The 16,262-nt window shown below is 45.5% G+C and overlaps 1 protein-coding gene across 6 annotated transcripts in view; it reads left to right on the forward strand.

Moving 5' to 3' along the window:
• The first annotated feature begins 773 nt into the window (after positions 1 to 773).
• Positions 774 to 16,262, forward strand: part of Slc44a1 (solute carrier family 44 member 1) — a 197,111-nt gene continuing 181,622 nt past the window's right edge. For 3 of the 6 annotated variants that reach the window (XM_031377416.1, XM_031377415.1, XM_031377413.1), the window contains exon 1: positions 774 to 851. In XM_031377416.1, coding sequence (XP_031233276.1) covers positions 804 to 851 — 48 coding nt within the window. In that variant the 5' untranslated portion in view covers positions 774 to 803. Of the gene's footprint in view, positions 852 to 2,112; positions 2,499 to 16,262 lie in introns of those variants that run through there. The other 3 variants (XM_031377414.1, XM_031377418.1, XM_031377417.1) reach the window with 3 other exon arrangements.

Here is a 16,262-nt window from a genome sequence, read left to right on the forward strand (position 1 = left end):
CTATTACTTAAAGGGAACCCTCCAGTGGGGAGCAAGCACAATGGAATGTGCTCAGACTGGGCTATTCATCCATTATCCATGGCAGGAAAGAGATCTCCAAAACAAAAAACCAAACAACCAAACAAACACCCCACGTTTTTATGAAGCATGGCCAAGGCCAGCTACAGATTCAACCACTTCTACAGTTCCAATGATAAAATAAGCACTAGCTACTACATGGAACAACTGTGCTAGCCAGAGAGATTTTTATAATCTGAGAGAAAAGCTCCCATCTTGACTTGCTAAGAGAGACAACTCCTCTTTCCTTGATTATAAAGAAGGAAGACAGATGGCTTCTTGTTTAAGACTGTAATTTCAGCATCCTCCCTCAGTTAAAAACAAGATGTCCTTTTCTGGCTTTGAGAGAAAAATCTCATGGGAGGGACTTTTATTCCTGGCTGTACTGAATAATTCAACAAACACCCCAGAGAGCACAGAGAGATACAAAGAAGAAAATATTTCCCCTTGTTCTCAGGGAGTTTACAATCTTACTGTGGAGTTTATGGACAGAATTGAGATCCACAGCAATTAATGCTTTATTTCTTCATTTCTAGCTAATGATCCAATGGTTACCTGTAGAGAAGCCTTAGAAGTCATTCATTCTGTGCCTAGGAAAGAGCCTCAGGTCAAACTTCAGAAAAGTCAAGGATCTCAAGTAGTTGTTGCTGAGGGCTTACTCATTGACCTATCAGCTGCTTACCCACATTATTTAATCTTACGAACACTTCGCAGCCATCCCTTCTATCAGGACTGCACAGAGGAACATGAGGTTTGGAGGAACAAGCCATCCATACTTGCAGACCCAGGAAGTGGTAATGCAAAACACTAACTAGGGAATTCTCTTTTTGTATGTGTGTGTGTGTTTTGTCTCCTTTCCATTCCCCTCAACCACTCCGATTCCCTAGTCCCACTCCCATGTTTAGACTTCTTTCCGTGCACATACGGTCACCTTCCCTTTTGAGTCTGAGTCACTCTGAAATCTGTCTTTTATTGACAAGGCAGCATTTCTGGAGTCTCACTCTGGTATCTTTGCAAACAAACCTTTCCCTTCCAGTCTTTGCAACACTTTGACAATATGAAACAAAACCAGAAGGTTTATATGAGTGTTGGGTACCTGCACGTTTCCGTGACAGTTAACCATGACCTTGTTTATTCTCGCCATTTTTAAACTGCTCTCGCTTCACACTATTTCTAAAGACTTTCTGGCATTGGAAATTTCTTCAAGGTTGTGCATATCTAACTTGTTGCTACCCCAGCGCATATTAATACAGGTTTAGTATTATTTATTTTTTTAACAAGAGAGTAACAACTTTGCCTTTTATCGCCTGTTTAATTTTAGTGCCAATAAATTTCTGGACTATAATATAGTGAGTGCCTCGGTTAATATTTTAAACATGAATTGGTGCGTGTGTTTATGTGTGTGCCCGCGCTACCATGTGTAAGAAAGTTTAGTGAAGATCTAACATGGCTTTGACATGAGGGCCTGGAGTACTACCTTCCCCTCCCATTCCTGGCTCTTGAACTTCAATTTCCAGTTGGGTGCTCTCACTATCGGCCTCCTCCAAGGCTTAGTGTCCACATCAGCAAAATGGGAACAGGAGCAACAGATGATTTTTTTCTTTTCTTCCCCTCTTCCTCTTCCATCATCCATTCCTTCTCCATGCGAGGTTTTGCATGTACAGGTCACAGAAGCAGCCGCCAGAGCCCTAAAAAGCTTCGGGCCAGTGACCTCGGTGGCGCGCCCACCGGGGAGAAGGAGCGACCTCCGATGACCTCCCGGTGCCTCGCGCGTCCGGAAGCGAGCCGGCTGCATTTGGTCTGCGAGCCCCGCCGGGTCGACGGGAGCCTCGGCCTTAGACGCCCTCTGGCCCAGAGGCAGAGCTCGGCCTCGGTGCCACCGCGAAATGGGCCCGGCGCCGCGCAGGCTCCGGCGCGCGCCCAAGGGCCCGGCCTCGTTCTGGCTGCCGTCGCCCCGCCGTCCGCGCGGCGCGGCGCGGCGCGGCGCTGCACTGGGGGCGGGGAGTCTGATGGGAGACGCGCGCGGCGCCGAGGAGGAGGCGGCTGCAGCCGGGGAGAGGGAGAGGGAGCGGGAGAGGGACTGGGCGCGGGTGGTGGGAGGCGGGGGCCAGGGGGAGGTGCCGCCGCCGCCGCCCGCCCCTTTCCGCTGGGGAGCAGCTGCAGCAGCAGGAGCGGAGCCGGAGCCGCGCAGCCGCTGCCGCCGCCGCCGCCGCCGGGGGATGTGGCCGGCGCCTGCCCCGAACCGCGCCGCCTCCTGAGTTCTTGCCACCGTCGCCGTCGCTGCCGTCGCCGCCGAGTCGTGCGGGGCCAGGCCGCGCCCTCCCCGGGCGCCCGCCGGCTCGCATGCCGAGGGGCTCCGGGGCGTAGCTGCGCGCCCGGCGCCGCCTCCGGGCTCCTCCGGCCCCGCCATGGGCTGCTGCAGCTCCGCCTCCGCCGCGCAGGTGAGGGGCTCCCGCCTCCCGGCCGCCCGCCCGGATGCCACCCCGCGCCGTGAGCGCCTGCGGAGCCGTGCCCTCCGCGCCCCTGGGGTGCCCTGCGCCCCTCCGGTCCCCGCCGACCCCTGCGCTCCGTGCCCTGGCCCCCAATGCCCGCTGCGCTCCCTCCCCCGCTTTCGCACCTGAGCGGCCCGTCCGGCCCGTCTGCAGGTAGAGGCGCCCCGGGCGCCCGCTCGGCCGGGGAAGGCATACCCTTCCAAGCCTCGCTTTGGGGCCCGCCTGCCTGCTCTCCACCTCCGCTGAGCACCCCGCCACCCACAGACTGTTTTCCGTGTCCCCAGAAGGTGCACCCCAGCTTGGGCTCTTCACCTCTCTTCCAACCTTATTCCAGTTTCGGCTCCATTTAATAAGCTGCCCGTTTCCCCTGGCCTGCGGTCCCCTTAGCCGGGATCAGGTGCTTCTGTAGGTCCCCGTGCCCTTCCAGGGCCCATTTCACAGATCCCACCCGCTCGCTCCCCATCCCATCCCCCCTCTGTGCCTTGACCCCGGGCACCGCGGCCTCTCGGCGCACCGAGGCCCCTGCGGGAGCGCGGGGACTGGGCTGGGAAGGAGATTGGGCACCTGGTGGGTGACGGGAGCCTTACGGAAACTCCCTCTTTGTTGCCAGTGTAACAGGAGGAAGAGGTGCCGAATTTAGTTTTTCTGTGGGCACTGGCTGGATGTTGTCGCTGAGGGCTGAGATGCAGAGATTTCTCTCAGCTGCCACCCTGCCCCCATCCAAATTTCGCTAGCCGCCTTCTCTTTCCGATCAGAGCCTTTAACCTGGGTGGAAATGTTTGGACAACTGTGTAAGGATCAGATGTAATAGAACTTGACTGCTGGCCACTAATAACTGAGAGGACCTGTTTGTAAATTACCTAATTTAGTGGATTAGTGAGTGTATTTACAAATACGATAAAAAGCAATCAGGAATACTGCATCAAACTGTCTGGTGGTGGTGTATGAAAAATAGGCTCTGACAACGCCTGGGATGTTTCTCCACAGTTTCATTAGCGTAGAATTTAACAGTAGTCTGTGATTTGTTTGTTTGGTGGTGGTGGTGGTAGTGGTGGTGGGGAGAAGTATGCGCTTGCTTCTAGAAATAAAGACTGGTTGGTTCTTGGCGAAGGAAAAAATGCTAGTTTTTTGGGAAAAAAAAATTCCTCTAGAGATGTAGCATCTGTGACACAGAAGTGTTTGGTGCTAAGTGACTATATATAACTCAGTTTTAAATAACCTGCATACTTGTTCTGAAAAATCTGAGATCTGTCACAGAAACAACTAGAATTGGAGACAGTGGAGGACGTTTGTGGCTTATTGGGCATTGATCCTGTTTGTCCAGTTCTTAGGCTGACTGGTTTAGTTAGTTAAACCTTATTCAGTTAGGATAGCAAAGAAAACCCGTGTGCCTGGTGTTAAGAAAGGCTGGATTAGGGCTTTCCTATTAGCATATAGAGGTGTAGAAAAACACATACCTTTCAACTGGTTGGGGATTTAGGCAGGGGGTGCATCTATTAATAGTTGGCCATTGCTCATCTAATAGTTGTTTACATAGAGTTTTCAGCAAAAATGTGTCTTTCACATTACCTTTCTTTTCAGTATCGGGTTACTGTGCATGCTCATTTGCTGGTGAAATGCCTTTAAGACAGCAAAGTATTGATAGCTTATGGATGGATGGCTTGTTCAGTGCATGAAGGATAGTGTGGGAGGGATGGGTTCTGCCCCAGAACGCCACTTTAAATGGGCAGTGGGTCATGGGGTCGTCTGCCTCCACGCTGTAGTGTTCCAGAACGCTTGCTTCCTTTCTCCTTTCTCCCACTTCTCACAGCCACTGTTTTCTGCATGCCATGCTCCACAGACAAGATTCCTGTCATGCACCTGAGGTGTGCTTTTTTCCCCCTCTGGATTTTTGTAACCAATCAGCAGTTGTCAACATGCTTTGAGTTCAGCGTTAGGGACTTGAAGTGTTCAGTGGAGCGACGAGGCAGGTTTTTAATGTGCAGGGGCTCACCATCAATTTTTTTTTTCTTATTTTAGGTTTTTTTTTTTTTTTCATCATTTTCATTTCTGAAGTATTCTCGATCCCCTGATGTTTTTAACCCTCATCTCAGAAGCATCAGGCACCTAGAATGCTCTTGTATTTATGTATGTTGTGTTGAAATAAAATAGGGGCACAACTTTAAATGTTCTTTAGATGCAGGGCTGCATATTACTGAGCTCATCTTAGGGGTCACGAGTGTATTTTCAGGCAGAATCTGTTTGATTCTGCTTTCTACTGAGCTGTGAATTTCTTGAGTGTGGAATCTGCTTTTTTCCTCCTCTCTCAGCTTTCCATTTATGCAGTGCCTCACTGTACGCTACAGAGTTGCTCAGCTGCAGTTACTGAATGGCGTGCATATGTAAATTTGAACATTTGTCTAGCAAGTCACTGATTGCGAACCCCCAGCCCTGATCTGTGTCATGCCGTTTCCACAGTTTGATAGTCTAATTCCACCAGACTGTCCTCTCCTGAACTCAAAGCCCAACTTTGTAAAGTTAAATTTTACTGTGGGAGACCACATTTATTCTTGTTCTGTCACTTTACTCGTTTGTAAAATGAGGCAGCTTTCCGCCTTTGCTCCTGACACCTTGCTCAGTGTGTATATTTTATTTTAGTAGGTGCAGTGACTGTAGCATATTAAAAGACTCGCATGTAAGCTCTGATGATGCCCCGTATAGCCAATCAAAATATGATAGACATTCAGAGATATCCCCAGAAACTTTGAAGCTAGACTTTATCCGTGTATGTAAAGTACACTTTATTTTTGTGCTCGAGCTGGGTGTTGAAGTATAGCTTCCCCTCCTAGTCTTTTACTGTGTTGCAGATGCTCATAAAAGAGTTTATGGGCTTCTGGACTTTGATCCTTTGCAGTCCAGTTACTATTCTTTCCCTTAGCCATAACTGGGTATCATAATTTTCCATCAAAATAATTATTCCACTTTAAGAATTAAAATTAAAACATCATATTCTATGCAGGTATTTCACTGCCAAGGAAGCAAATTATTTGCAAAATAATCTGTACAGTATTAGACACATACATTTAAGAAGAGTGCATGGTAATACGGGTGCTTACAGAACTCTTAGGGAGATTTTTCTCTGGCTTCAATAATAGCCATTACACATTGTTGGGAATTGCTCAAAACAAGCCCAGCACATGATACCCCTTGCCTAAAAGTCTGTTTGAAGGGGATATCAAAGTAAGATGGTCTGGAGAGTTTCTGGAGTTTCTTTTTACAGCATTAATCCTCACTAAGAGTGTTAACATTTCTCCCCATCTGTCCATAATTAGTTTCTTCTGCTATAACCTGCTATACATAATTTCTATTCTTGTAATGTTAAACTTCAAAGTTCCCTTGTAAATCTTCAGATTTATTAAATGTTCTCTCCCATTGACAAACCAGTGTAAATGAAGGGGGTTTGTGGGATATTACTTAGCAAATTGCTGTATGTCTTTGTCCTTAATGGCTAGATCATTATTTTTCACAGCAGTATTTTAGAGGCGAGATTTCTCAAGCCTTTGAGATTCAGTGTCCTCCTTCTAACCTCAGAATTGGAAAGAGCGAGAGTGAGAGCGAGAGACAGAGACTGAGACTGACTTACTTTCCAGTTACAGACAGACAGACTGACTGACTGACTTCCTAGTTGAAGAGACTACCTGTTGTGGGCCTCAATTTAGAAGACTCTTGGGCACTATCTTGTCCCAAGCTCTTCAAACTGAAGGTGACATCTTTAACTGCCATTTCTTAGTTGCTTAGCATGCTGCCTTAAAAACAATCAGGAGTATTTACTTGTTACTATTTGACTGTCTTATAATACTTTTGTAATGCTGTATTCTCACCTGCTTTGTAGAATTTGATGTCAGGTGATAGAAATGAAATTGGAGGATTAGTGGAATCACTGATAGAGACTAAATTGTCCAATTAAAAAGATGATCTGGGAAGGAAACTTCATTTAGAAGCATAAAAGATCATGCCAGAAATGTGTAAGGCAAGCTTTGTTGGTGGCCAGGCCTATAATCTAAGCACTCAGAAGACTGGAGGATTGCTACAAATTCAGCGGCAGTGAGAATTTCCAGGCCAGTCTGGGCTACATAGCAAACTCTTGCCTCCAGCAAACAAACCTCCAGTGTGTTAAAAAGTTAATGTCAGAATTGGCTGGGAGATAATATTGAAGTGCTATGTTGTGTTACCTATTTTCAGAGTCATTTTCTTGTTCTTGTGTCTTTAGTAATTCAGATTGATTTTACTTTCATGTTACAACTGAAGAAATTGAGACTTGGAGATTCAGAAAGTGGCTTCAGTAACAGAGATGCCCAGCTTTTTCTGCATCTGCCTTGTGTGCTTTTTCACTGTTCACACACACAGTTGCTAAATCTAAAGTTGCTGTGCACTTTCTTTTTTTGAATCTGCAAGAAAGTGTCGACTTTGTATCAAAGAATTTCCAAGTTAAATTTCATACCACTTTGATCCACCTGCAGTTTGGAACTGGGGAGGTCCATTGTATGCTCAGGGCTTATCCAATGGGAATGCTTGCAGACTTAGCAAGTTCTGTCCATACTTTTTGACATTAGTTAGCATTGTCATTTAAAAATACTACTATACACATATGTTTTGCTACTTGTACTGGCTGGTTTTGTATGTCAACTTGACACAGGCTGGAGTTATCACAGAGAAAGGAGCTTCAGTTGGGGAAGTGCCTCCATGAGATCCAGCTGTGGGGCATTTTCTTGGTTGGTGGTCAAGTGGGGAGGGCCCCTTGTGGGTGGTGCCATCCCTGGGCTGGAAGTCTTGGGTTCTATAAGAGAGCAAGCTGAGCAAGCCAGGGGAAGCAAGCCAGTGAGAAACATCCCTCCATGGCCTCTGCATCAGCTCCTGCTTCCTGACCTGCTTGAGTTCCAGTCCTGACTTCCTTTAGTGATGAACAGCAATGTGGAAATGTAAGCTCAATAAACCCTTTCTTCCCCAACTTGCTTTTTTGGTCATGAAGTTTGTGCAGGAATAGAAACCCTAACTAAGACACTACTGGTAATTGGTCACTTCCCCTACTCTCCCTTGCTCCCTCCTCATTAGAGCATGGAGGAAGGAGGACATCTGGGTTTGTAGGTTTGGACCTCATTTCATAGACTGGAAGAAATGCAACACATAAAGCAGTATTGCCCTCTTCTTACTCTGTGGATCCTAACTGCAACTTAGAAACATGAAGTTGTCAGGTCAGAGAACTAGGTGATGGGATAGCTGGCATCCTTGCTGTTAATTTTGATAATTATTTTCAACCTTGACTACACATTAGGATTCCTGGAGAAGTTTAAAAATGTCAGTGCCTGGGGCTCACTCCTGGAGATTCTGGTCTAACTGGTTCAGTGGTGCTGTCTGGGCATCAACATTTGAAGTGACCCAGTGGCGATTGAGAGAATCACCTTTGTCCAGGCAGTTTCATCCCCAGTGGTTTCAATTACAGCCTGTGAGGATAGTTCCCAAACTGAATCACCTCATTGAAACAAACCTCTTCTGACCTGTTACTAGCAACTCATTAGTGTTAACACTGGAACGTTGTGTAGATACTCATCTCGAGTGTTTCAAACTCAAGTTGGACTCCAGGTTTGTCCTCATCTCATGACTCACTGAATGACACCAGTAGTTGCGGGCATAGAAAGCCTGAGTCACGAAGAGACCATCTTCTGTTCACCAAGCCCATCACTGTATCTTGCCTTGGCTCACTGCCAGCCTCTGAGCTGGCCATCTTTAGCCAGTACCTTGTGACCTTTCAAGGCTTCCATCTCCTCTTCCTCTGTATTGCAGTCTTAATGGTCTTTGAAAAGTCTGAATTGATTGGCTGTGTTCCCCTCCGACTTAAAATCATTTAGTGGTTCTGATTATTCTGGGGACAAAGACTAGATTCTCCTGGAATCAACAAGATGGACCGGTGCCCTCTGTGCCTCTCTCCCCTTAGTGTCCTAGACTCATGAATCATCAGGAGGTCCTATGCCTTACTCTCTCACAGCTTGTCTATCTATGCTCACTTATGGAGAAGGCTCCTTGCTCCTCCCTCTCTCTGGTCTTTGACTGGTTACCTTCAGTTGTATCCTAAAATTCACTTTTTGGGAAAACTTTTCTGATCCTTCAGTGCAGGCCATGTCTCCTCGTTAAACTCTCCATTGCCTTGGATTTTTCCTTTTGAACATGTAATAGCAGTTAGCCTATAATTATAGTTACTATTGATGTCTAGACTGTGAGTCTGCCTACCATAGCCTATGGATAGAGCCTGACCTGCTAACCTGTTTTTATATGGCTTGCAAGCAGAGAATGGCGTTTACATTTTTGATGAGGTGATCCAGACAAATAGGGCTGCGGCAAATAAAAAGAGAAGAATATTGCTTCATGAGAAGTATATGAAATTTGGATGTCCTTGTTCCAAAGTAAGGTTTTGTTTTTGGCACAGCTGTACTTCCTGTCTGCAGCTGCTCTACTGTTCAGTGGCAGAGGACAGTAGTTCTCACGAGAGCTGCATACAGGACCAGTGTTAACTCTGGGTCCTCTGCATGAAGTGTTTGCTGACTCTTGCTCTGTCCTGGGCTGATGAAAAGATGGTCGTTTCTGCCCTGTGTGTTCCCGCCGGACACTGCTTAGTTGACATTTGATACACAGAGGTCCTTGGAAAGTCTGTGAACAAAGTAAACATGCATTATAAGTTAACTTTACCAACTCTACTCTTTAAAATTCAATACAGACTTTTTTTTTCTTAAGAACAAATTCTTTAGAGGAAGACCCAAAAAATATTAGCTGTTTCCTTAGACAGCCTGTGGCTCATGGCTGGCTCTTAAAACATAATTTTTTCCCTTTTGTTACTTTTTGTTTTCTTCATTTAGTTGAAGTAGACGGTGTAAAGCTGTAAACCAGTGGATAGTCTTCGGTGTTCTTCTTCGAGCTGTCTGCCTTTGTGCTTGTCTCTTGTTGGCCAGGCACTCACTCACTGGGAAAGGCTGGTGGGGAGCCAGCGCATGGCATTAGCTTCTCTCCAGACTTTTCACTTGGGCTTTAGGGGTCGAACTCAGCAGCTCTTCCTGCTGGCAAGGCAAGCACTTTACAGGCTGCTCCGTCTCCCCACCCCGTATTCTTATTTTTAAGGTTGCCAGATACATAGTGTTAAGCACACATGTTATTCCTCTGTACATTTGTATAACGTCAAGGAAAGAACATAGCATGAAGACAGGAAAAATCAAAAAAGGTTACCACTTCAAGATGCTTAAGTAACAAGAGATGGGATTGCTTGCTTTATTTTGTGGTACTGTGGTAACATGAACAAGTTTCCTCATTGTAAGTCACTTAGGGCAATGTAGCCAAAAGAAGTAAATAACACTTAAGTCCAAATACTGGAAACATTAAACGAAATGTATTCTTTCCTGTCTGGTCCCGGAGAGGGGGTTAGTTCTCAGTGTGTTTAGTGACTCCAGGATGATTCTTAAAAGCAAGTATCGAGGATGCCTTTCTCCTATCTCTCCTGGTTTCTGTTCTCCGCCCTCTCTCTGTGTCTGTGTCTCTCTTTGTCCCACTTGTAGTTTAGGCTGGCTTCAGACTCCTGCTTCTCCCTCACCCTATTGAGTCCTGAGATTGCTGGTATGAGCAGCCACACCCTGCTCTTTCTTCTGATCTGGAGATGGCTGGGTCTTTCCAGATGGACTTTTCTAACAATCTCAACTGGCTTTTCTTGGGTGGGAATTAGGGAAGGTTATAGTTCTCATCTCTGTATAGTATCTAGCAGGGTGAAAACAAAGACCCAGTAGTTGGTTCAGTCTGCAGCCCACATGCCCTGGATAACTGTGAATGGAGCATAACACAAATCATAAACTTACAGAAGCATTATGGGATTTCTTTTATGTGTGTGTTTGATAGTTGTGCAGTTCTCCAGTGTGAACTTTGTAGATGGCAACATGTTGCCATGTCAGAAGGTTGGATATATCTGGTGGACTAACCAGAATTTCTTTTTAAGTCAGGTAGGGGCAAAGTCACACACACCAGTAGGACAGACAGCCGCAAGTGGGAGGGCCCAATGGTGGAGGGATGGCTGGGTAAGGAACAGGAATCATAGTGGTGGGGGGAGGGTGTAAGAGCTAGTAGCTCTGCTGTTTTCTACTGTCTGTGAATAATTTCCATGGTGTTTTCTAAAACTTTGTGTAATTCCAACAGAAACCTTTGGCAGTCCCCAGTTCTGAGTCACACATAGCGCGCCTCACCTTCAGCAGGCAGGGCTGGCTGTAGCCGCGCTGAAGGCCCTTTCTCCTTTACCATGCCTACTGCCCCTTTCTCTGGCTGACAGAGGGCAGCTTCAGTAAAGAACTCCTGAGGTTGGAGTGTGGTTACATAGTTAATTACGGTTTGGAGAGTGGTCCCAGGAGGGCCTGAAGGTTGGAAGAGCCTCTTCCATCCCAGCCCTCTCACCCTTCCGTTCCTACCAGCCAGAATTCTTTCATCTGCGGGTGCTCTTTAGCTCTGTCAGATCGGGAGTCATTTTTCCCTCTTTAATACTCCTTGAAACTTTTCATTTTCCTTCTGTTTCTTCCTACTTCCTGATAAACTTTAGAGCTGTGGTCTTGAGCAGAAAGTAAGATTAGAGCCAGAAAGCAGAGTGCCCCTTAGTTTTTTATTTACCTGCTTAATTTCAGGGTTTTTTTTTTCTTCTTATAAGACCAGTGAGAATGAAGATTCTTATTATTTAGAATATCCCTACAATAGAAAGTTGGCTCCCTCTGAACACCAAGTATAGCTCTGTAATAAGTAGAATTTTGGAAATGGAAGTAAACAGCTAATGTGTAAAATTGTTGAATTTCGTTACTACTCAGGCTAAAGGAGGGGCACCCCTTTATGCCAGTGACCTTGATACAAGTTAACAGAATAATATTAATTGCCACTTGTGGTTTTGACTCAAATAGACTTTATTGATTTGCTGAATAAATTGGAGTAACCCCCTTGGGGTATTGCTTGACAACCTATACTAAAAGCCATTTCAGAAAGTCGTTGACCTCCCCTAGTAATCTAGAGTAGTCTGTGGTGTGCAGTGATACTTCAGTGTTGGCATTGCTTGCTGCTTATTTACTCTGGGTGAGTGTATGCATGTGGAGGTTAGAGACAAGCCGTGGGTGTCAATCCTCCCTAACGTGGGTTCTTCAGATTGAAGTCAGGTTGTCAGGCTTGGTGGCAGGTGCCTTAATCTGCTGAGCTATCGAGTGGGTCCTGTTGTGTTATTTATAACAGCAAAAGAGTTCAGGTTTAACTATCTATTTTGTGATAAAAAAACTTTTCTTCCTTTTTAAAATATAAAATCCATTTGCATTTGGTATATTGGACTTGGCCACTGCCCACTAAATCCTCCCTTAGTGGGTAAGTGGCAGCTGGCCTGCTTCCAAGGTTTTCATCCCTCCTCTGAGAGGCTGTGAGAACCAGAGGATTGAGCACCATTAAGTCCCGGAAGGAGCGTGGGAGCTGCCAGACCACAGGCTTGGATTTCAGTCCCAAGACCAGGTCACTCATTTGGGCTGACTTTTTAGGTTATTGGTACCTTAGTTTGGAATACGGACTCTGGATCCAATAACATTCCAATAATACTGGGGGGGGGGTGAGTAGATAATAGTAATAGGCAGATTCCAGGTTGGTACTTAGAAGCTGAGGAAATGAGGAAGCAGGGGTGAACAGTTGGCTTCCTGAACATGACTTTACCTGGCCTGGATTGAGAGAGAATGAGAGGGTAGAGAAGGGAGAAGGAAGAAAGAACAGCAGTGGAGAGGATGCCTGCTCCAGCGCGAGCGGAGAGAGCTGTGAAATTCCTGCATGTCAGTATGGTAAGAGATGTCAAGGGAGGGTGCTCATATGGGAATGGATGGGAAATGCAACCACAGGTTTTTACAGAAGACCTGCATAACTGTGTATCTGAGCTTATGGAGATTGATGCAAGGCAGAGGCTGCAGAGGAAACCGAAGAGACCTTGTGGAGTTGAAGAAGGGCTTTCCTGCCCTGAATGTGGACATGAAGGGTAATGAGGAGGGATAGGACATGCTTTGATTGGCATTCAGAAATTCTCTGCACTGGCATGAGGCTGTTGTGATTGATAGCTTGGGAACTGATGGGGCTAGTAAATGGGGAGAGGGAGGACAATTGACTTTTGTTTGGGTTCAGTAGAAGTGATGCTGTTCTTGGTGCCTCCGGCTAGTGCATCTAGTTAACTGAAGGTTTTGGAACACGCCTTACTTCATGAGCAGGGAGGAGCTTCAAGGATGGGTAGCTGCCAAGGGGCAGGGGAAGGCACTAATAGTGACTTGGAGAGGAAAGACTTGTGCTGGATAATGGTTTGGGAGATAGAGATCCTGGTGGGGGAAGACACAGAGTCTGAGGCAACTCCCTTTTGCCACAGATGAGGCACTAGCTTGGTTATATCTTGATGGATCCAGAAGCAGAGATTGCAGTCTGGAGGCAAGGCGCTCTATAGCCATCAAAGATCTACCCCTCAGTGACTCACTCTCAATAACCAGTCTCTGCCAAACAGGCTCCACAGCCTTTCAGAATAGCACCACCCAGTGGGGACCAGGTGTTGAGATTGCCAATTACATCTGTATGTTGATTGGAGGGCCTAGCTTACGCCTTTCCTATTGTATTCTCAGATCGAAGGTGGGCACCTGAGTTAGCTGCAGTTTATAGATGGGACAGGCTCAAGGAAGGTTGGGTAGCTACCTCAGAGCCACCTAGTAGTATAAAAGCCAAGTTAATTCTGAGGGCATTCCCTGTTCCTTTATCGTCCCCTTACTTTTGATCAAGAATTGCTATGTTAGGCAGTGGGATGGCTGTACCTTAGATACATCATTCTTGTTATGTGAGCTCGGAGATTAAGTGTGCTATTTTACTTTTTAAAATGTGGGGAGAGGGCACTGGGAGCCTGTAAAGGGACCCTGTGAACAATGTCCTGAAACACACATGGTGCGAGGAGAGAAGGACATATTCTGGGCTCTAATCAGGTGCTGTGGCACCCTCCCCATCAATTTAAATTATATTACATAGTAAGTTTTAAAAAGCGTATGTTGGGCAGTGTATACAAACTTGGAGCAGTGTCAGTGTGAGTGCTTTTTATAAAACTTAAGAGCCAGTGGCTGCATTTCCTCCTGGGCCTTCCTGTGTTTTCCTCTGAGAACTTAGGGCTGAGAAAGTTTATCATGGAAGTAGTTTTGTTAATATGACTGTGATCTTGTCTTTCCTCCAGAACTCACTGGTTCTTTCTATCATCCTATGTATGTATGAATATATATATATATATATATATATGTATATATATACATGTATATATGTATATATACACACACATATATACATATATATTTATACTTTATGAATATATATACATTTATAAATATATATATTTACCTTATCAGTTTGTTGATGTTTTGAGACAATTGCCAATGGTCAATAAGATTTTGTTAGGAAGTTTTGGAAACAATAGTTTAAGAAGGCACTTCATTTTAAAAGTGAGTGGGATTCCAGTTTGGTGGGACTTTAAACCTTTTTAAAATACAGTTTAATTTGAGAGAGTAAACAAGTGGAAACAGTTGTTTCCCCTGTGTTGCTAAGAATCAACAGAGCCTTCCGGTGCTGCAGCTTAGTATTAGCTCTTGCCAAGTATGGTTGTTCATATTCTGTCCGTCTCACTTAAAGATACAAATTACTTCTGCAAGAATACCTGATCACTCCCTAAAGCACATGCTCCTGAAGCGTGGAGGCTTATGCAGTCGTTCCTCCAGGGATGTGTTTGCAATCGGAAAAGTTGAGAACTCCTTACTACCTCTGCCTTCTCCTTGCCCTGCCTTGAGGAGTCATAGTACATGCTAACATAGTAAAAGGACATCCCTCCCCCTCCCCCCACCCTCACGTGCAGGAGAGAATCTGCTTCCCTGGTCTGCACTAGTCTTATCTATCCTGTAAATACCCTTTCTATTTACATCATCCATCCTGAACCTTTCCTTAAGGATTTATATCCTGCAGAGTTCACTTTGAAAAACCTGATTGAGATGTTGCTTTTCAATTCCATGATCCTGAGTGACAACAAAGATGGATATGGTAAAGCAATAAGGCCGTTGTGTTGTTGGAGGGGCTGGAGTGATGGCTCAGTGGTTAAGGGCACTAGTTAGTCTTACAGAGGAAGTACATGGCAGCTGATGCCATCTGTATGTAACTCCAGCTCCAGGGGATCCAATGACCTTTCCTCCAAGGGCACTGTATACAGGTGGTACACAGGCATTCACACAAGCAAAACATCTGTATATATAAAATAAAAAGATAAAAAAATCTTTAAAAGAAGAAATTTGTTGGGTCAGATAACAGCTTTCCTCCCCTAACACACACACCTTTAAAGTCTGAGCACATTAAACATGATGTCATGAAGTTCTTCTCTCTTTCCTTTTCCTTTCCATTCTTCTTTCTTGTTAATTTTCATTTTCTTTTTTGGTTTTGTTTTGTTTTTCAAAGCAGGGTTCTCTCTGTATAGCTTTGGCCACCCTGGGCTCTGTAGACTAGGCTGGCCTTGAACTCAGAGATCCACCTGCTTCTGCCTCCCAAGTGCTGGGATTAAAGGCCTTTGCCACCACGCCAGACAAAAAAATTTTATTGTCTTAATTTTATATGTGTAGATATTTTTGCCTGCATGTATGTTATGCCACATGCATGCCTGGTACTCAGGGAACTCAGAAGAGGGTACTGGATCCCCGGGGACTGGAATTACGGATGGTTATGTGGTTGCTGGGAATTGAGCCCAGGTCCTCTGGAAGAGCAGTCAGTACTCTTAACTGCTGTTTTAACTTTTGAACGTGTGAGGGCAGAGGACCACCTTCAGGAGTTGTCTGGCTTGCATGGCAGGTTGTTTTAACCACCTAAACTTTCGCCAGCCCTCTCCTTCTCACACTTGCCTTGAGATCACAGTGCTCTTGTGCTGTGGTGACAGGCACAGGAAAGCATGACCCTGCCTTCATTGTTTCTTATTTGGGTGGTTTGAGGTTTCCAGCCGTGAGTTCAATGTACTTCATTGACCAAAATATCTTTGATGGAAAAATTAAAGAGGGGTGTTATGATTGAGAGCTTCTGGTTTTAGAGCAGTGGTTATCAACCCATTGGTTTTGACCCCTTTGGGAGTCGCATGTCATATATACTATATATCGGATACTTATATTATGGCCCATAACTAGAAAAATTTGTTATGAAATAGCAGTGGAATAATTTTTATTTGTTTTGGTGTTTCAAGACAGGCTTTCTCTGCGTAGCCCTATCTGTCCTGGAATTCACACTGTAGACCAGGCTGGCCTTGAATTTAGCATCTAAAGGTGTGCACTACCATGTTTGGCTTCTATGAAATAATTTTATGGTTGAGGTTCACCACAACATGAGGAACTGTATTAGAGAGTCACAGCATTAGAAAGGTTGAGAACCACTGTTTTAGAGGGTCAGTCAGTCACCATGGCTGGTAGGGCAAAGCTAAACAGAGCAGTTCAGATCATGGCAGGCCAGGAAGTGGAGAAAGAGGAATCTAAGTACTTGGCCAGCCTTCCCCTTCTCCACATGTATTGCATGTGGGCCCCCAGCCCATGGAAGGTACTACCCGTAGACATGCTGGGCCTTTTCCCTGAAAACCCATACACATACACAGAGGTGTGCTTTACCTAATCT

Source organism: Mastomys coucha, unplaced genomic scaffold, assembly GCF_008632895.1.
Source record: "Mastomys coucha isolate ucsf_1 unplaced genomic scaffold, UCSF_Mcou_1 pScaffold18, whole genome shotgun sequence".
Lineage (NCBI taxonomy): Eukaryota > Metazoa > Chordata > Mammalia > Rodentia > Muridae > Mastomys > Mastomys coucha.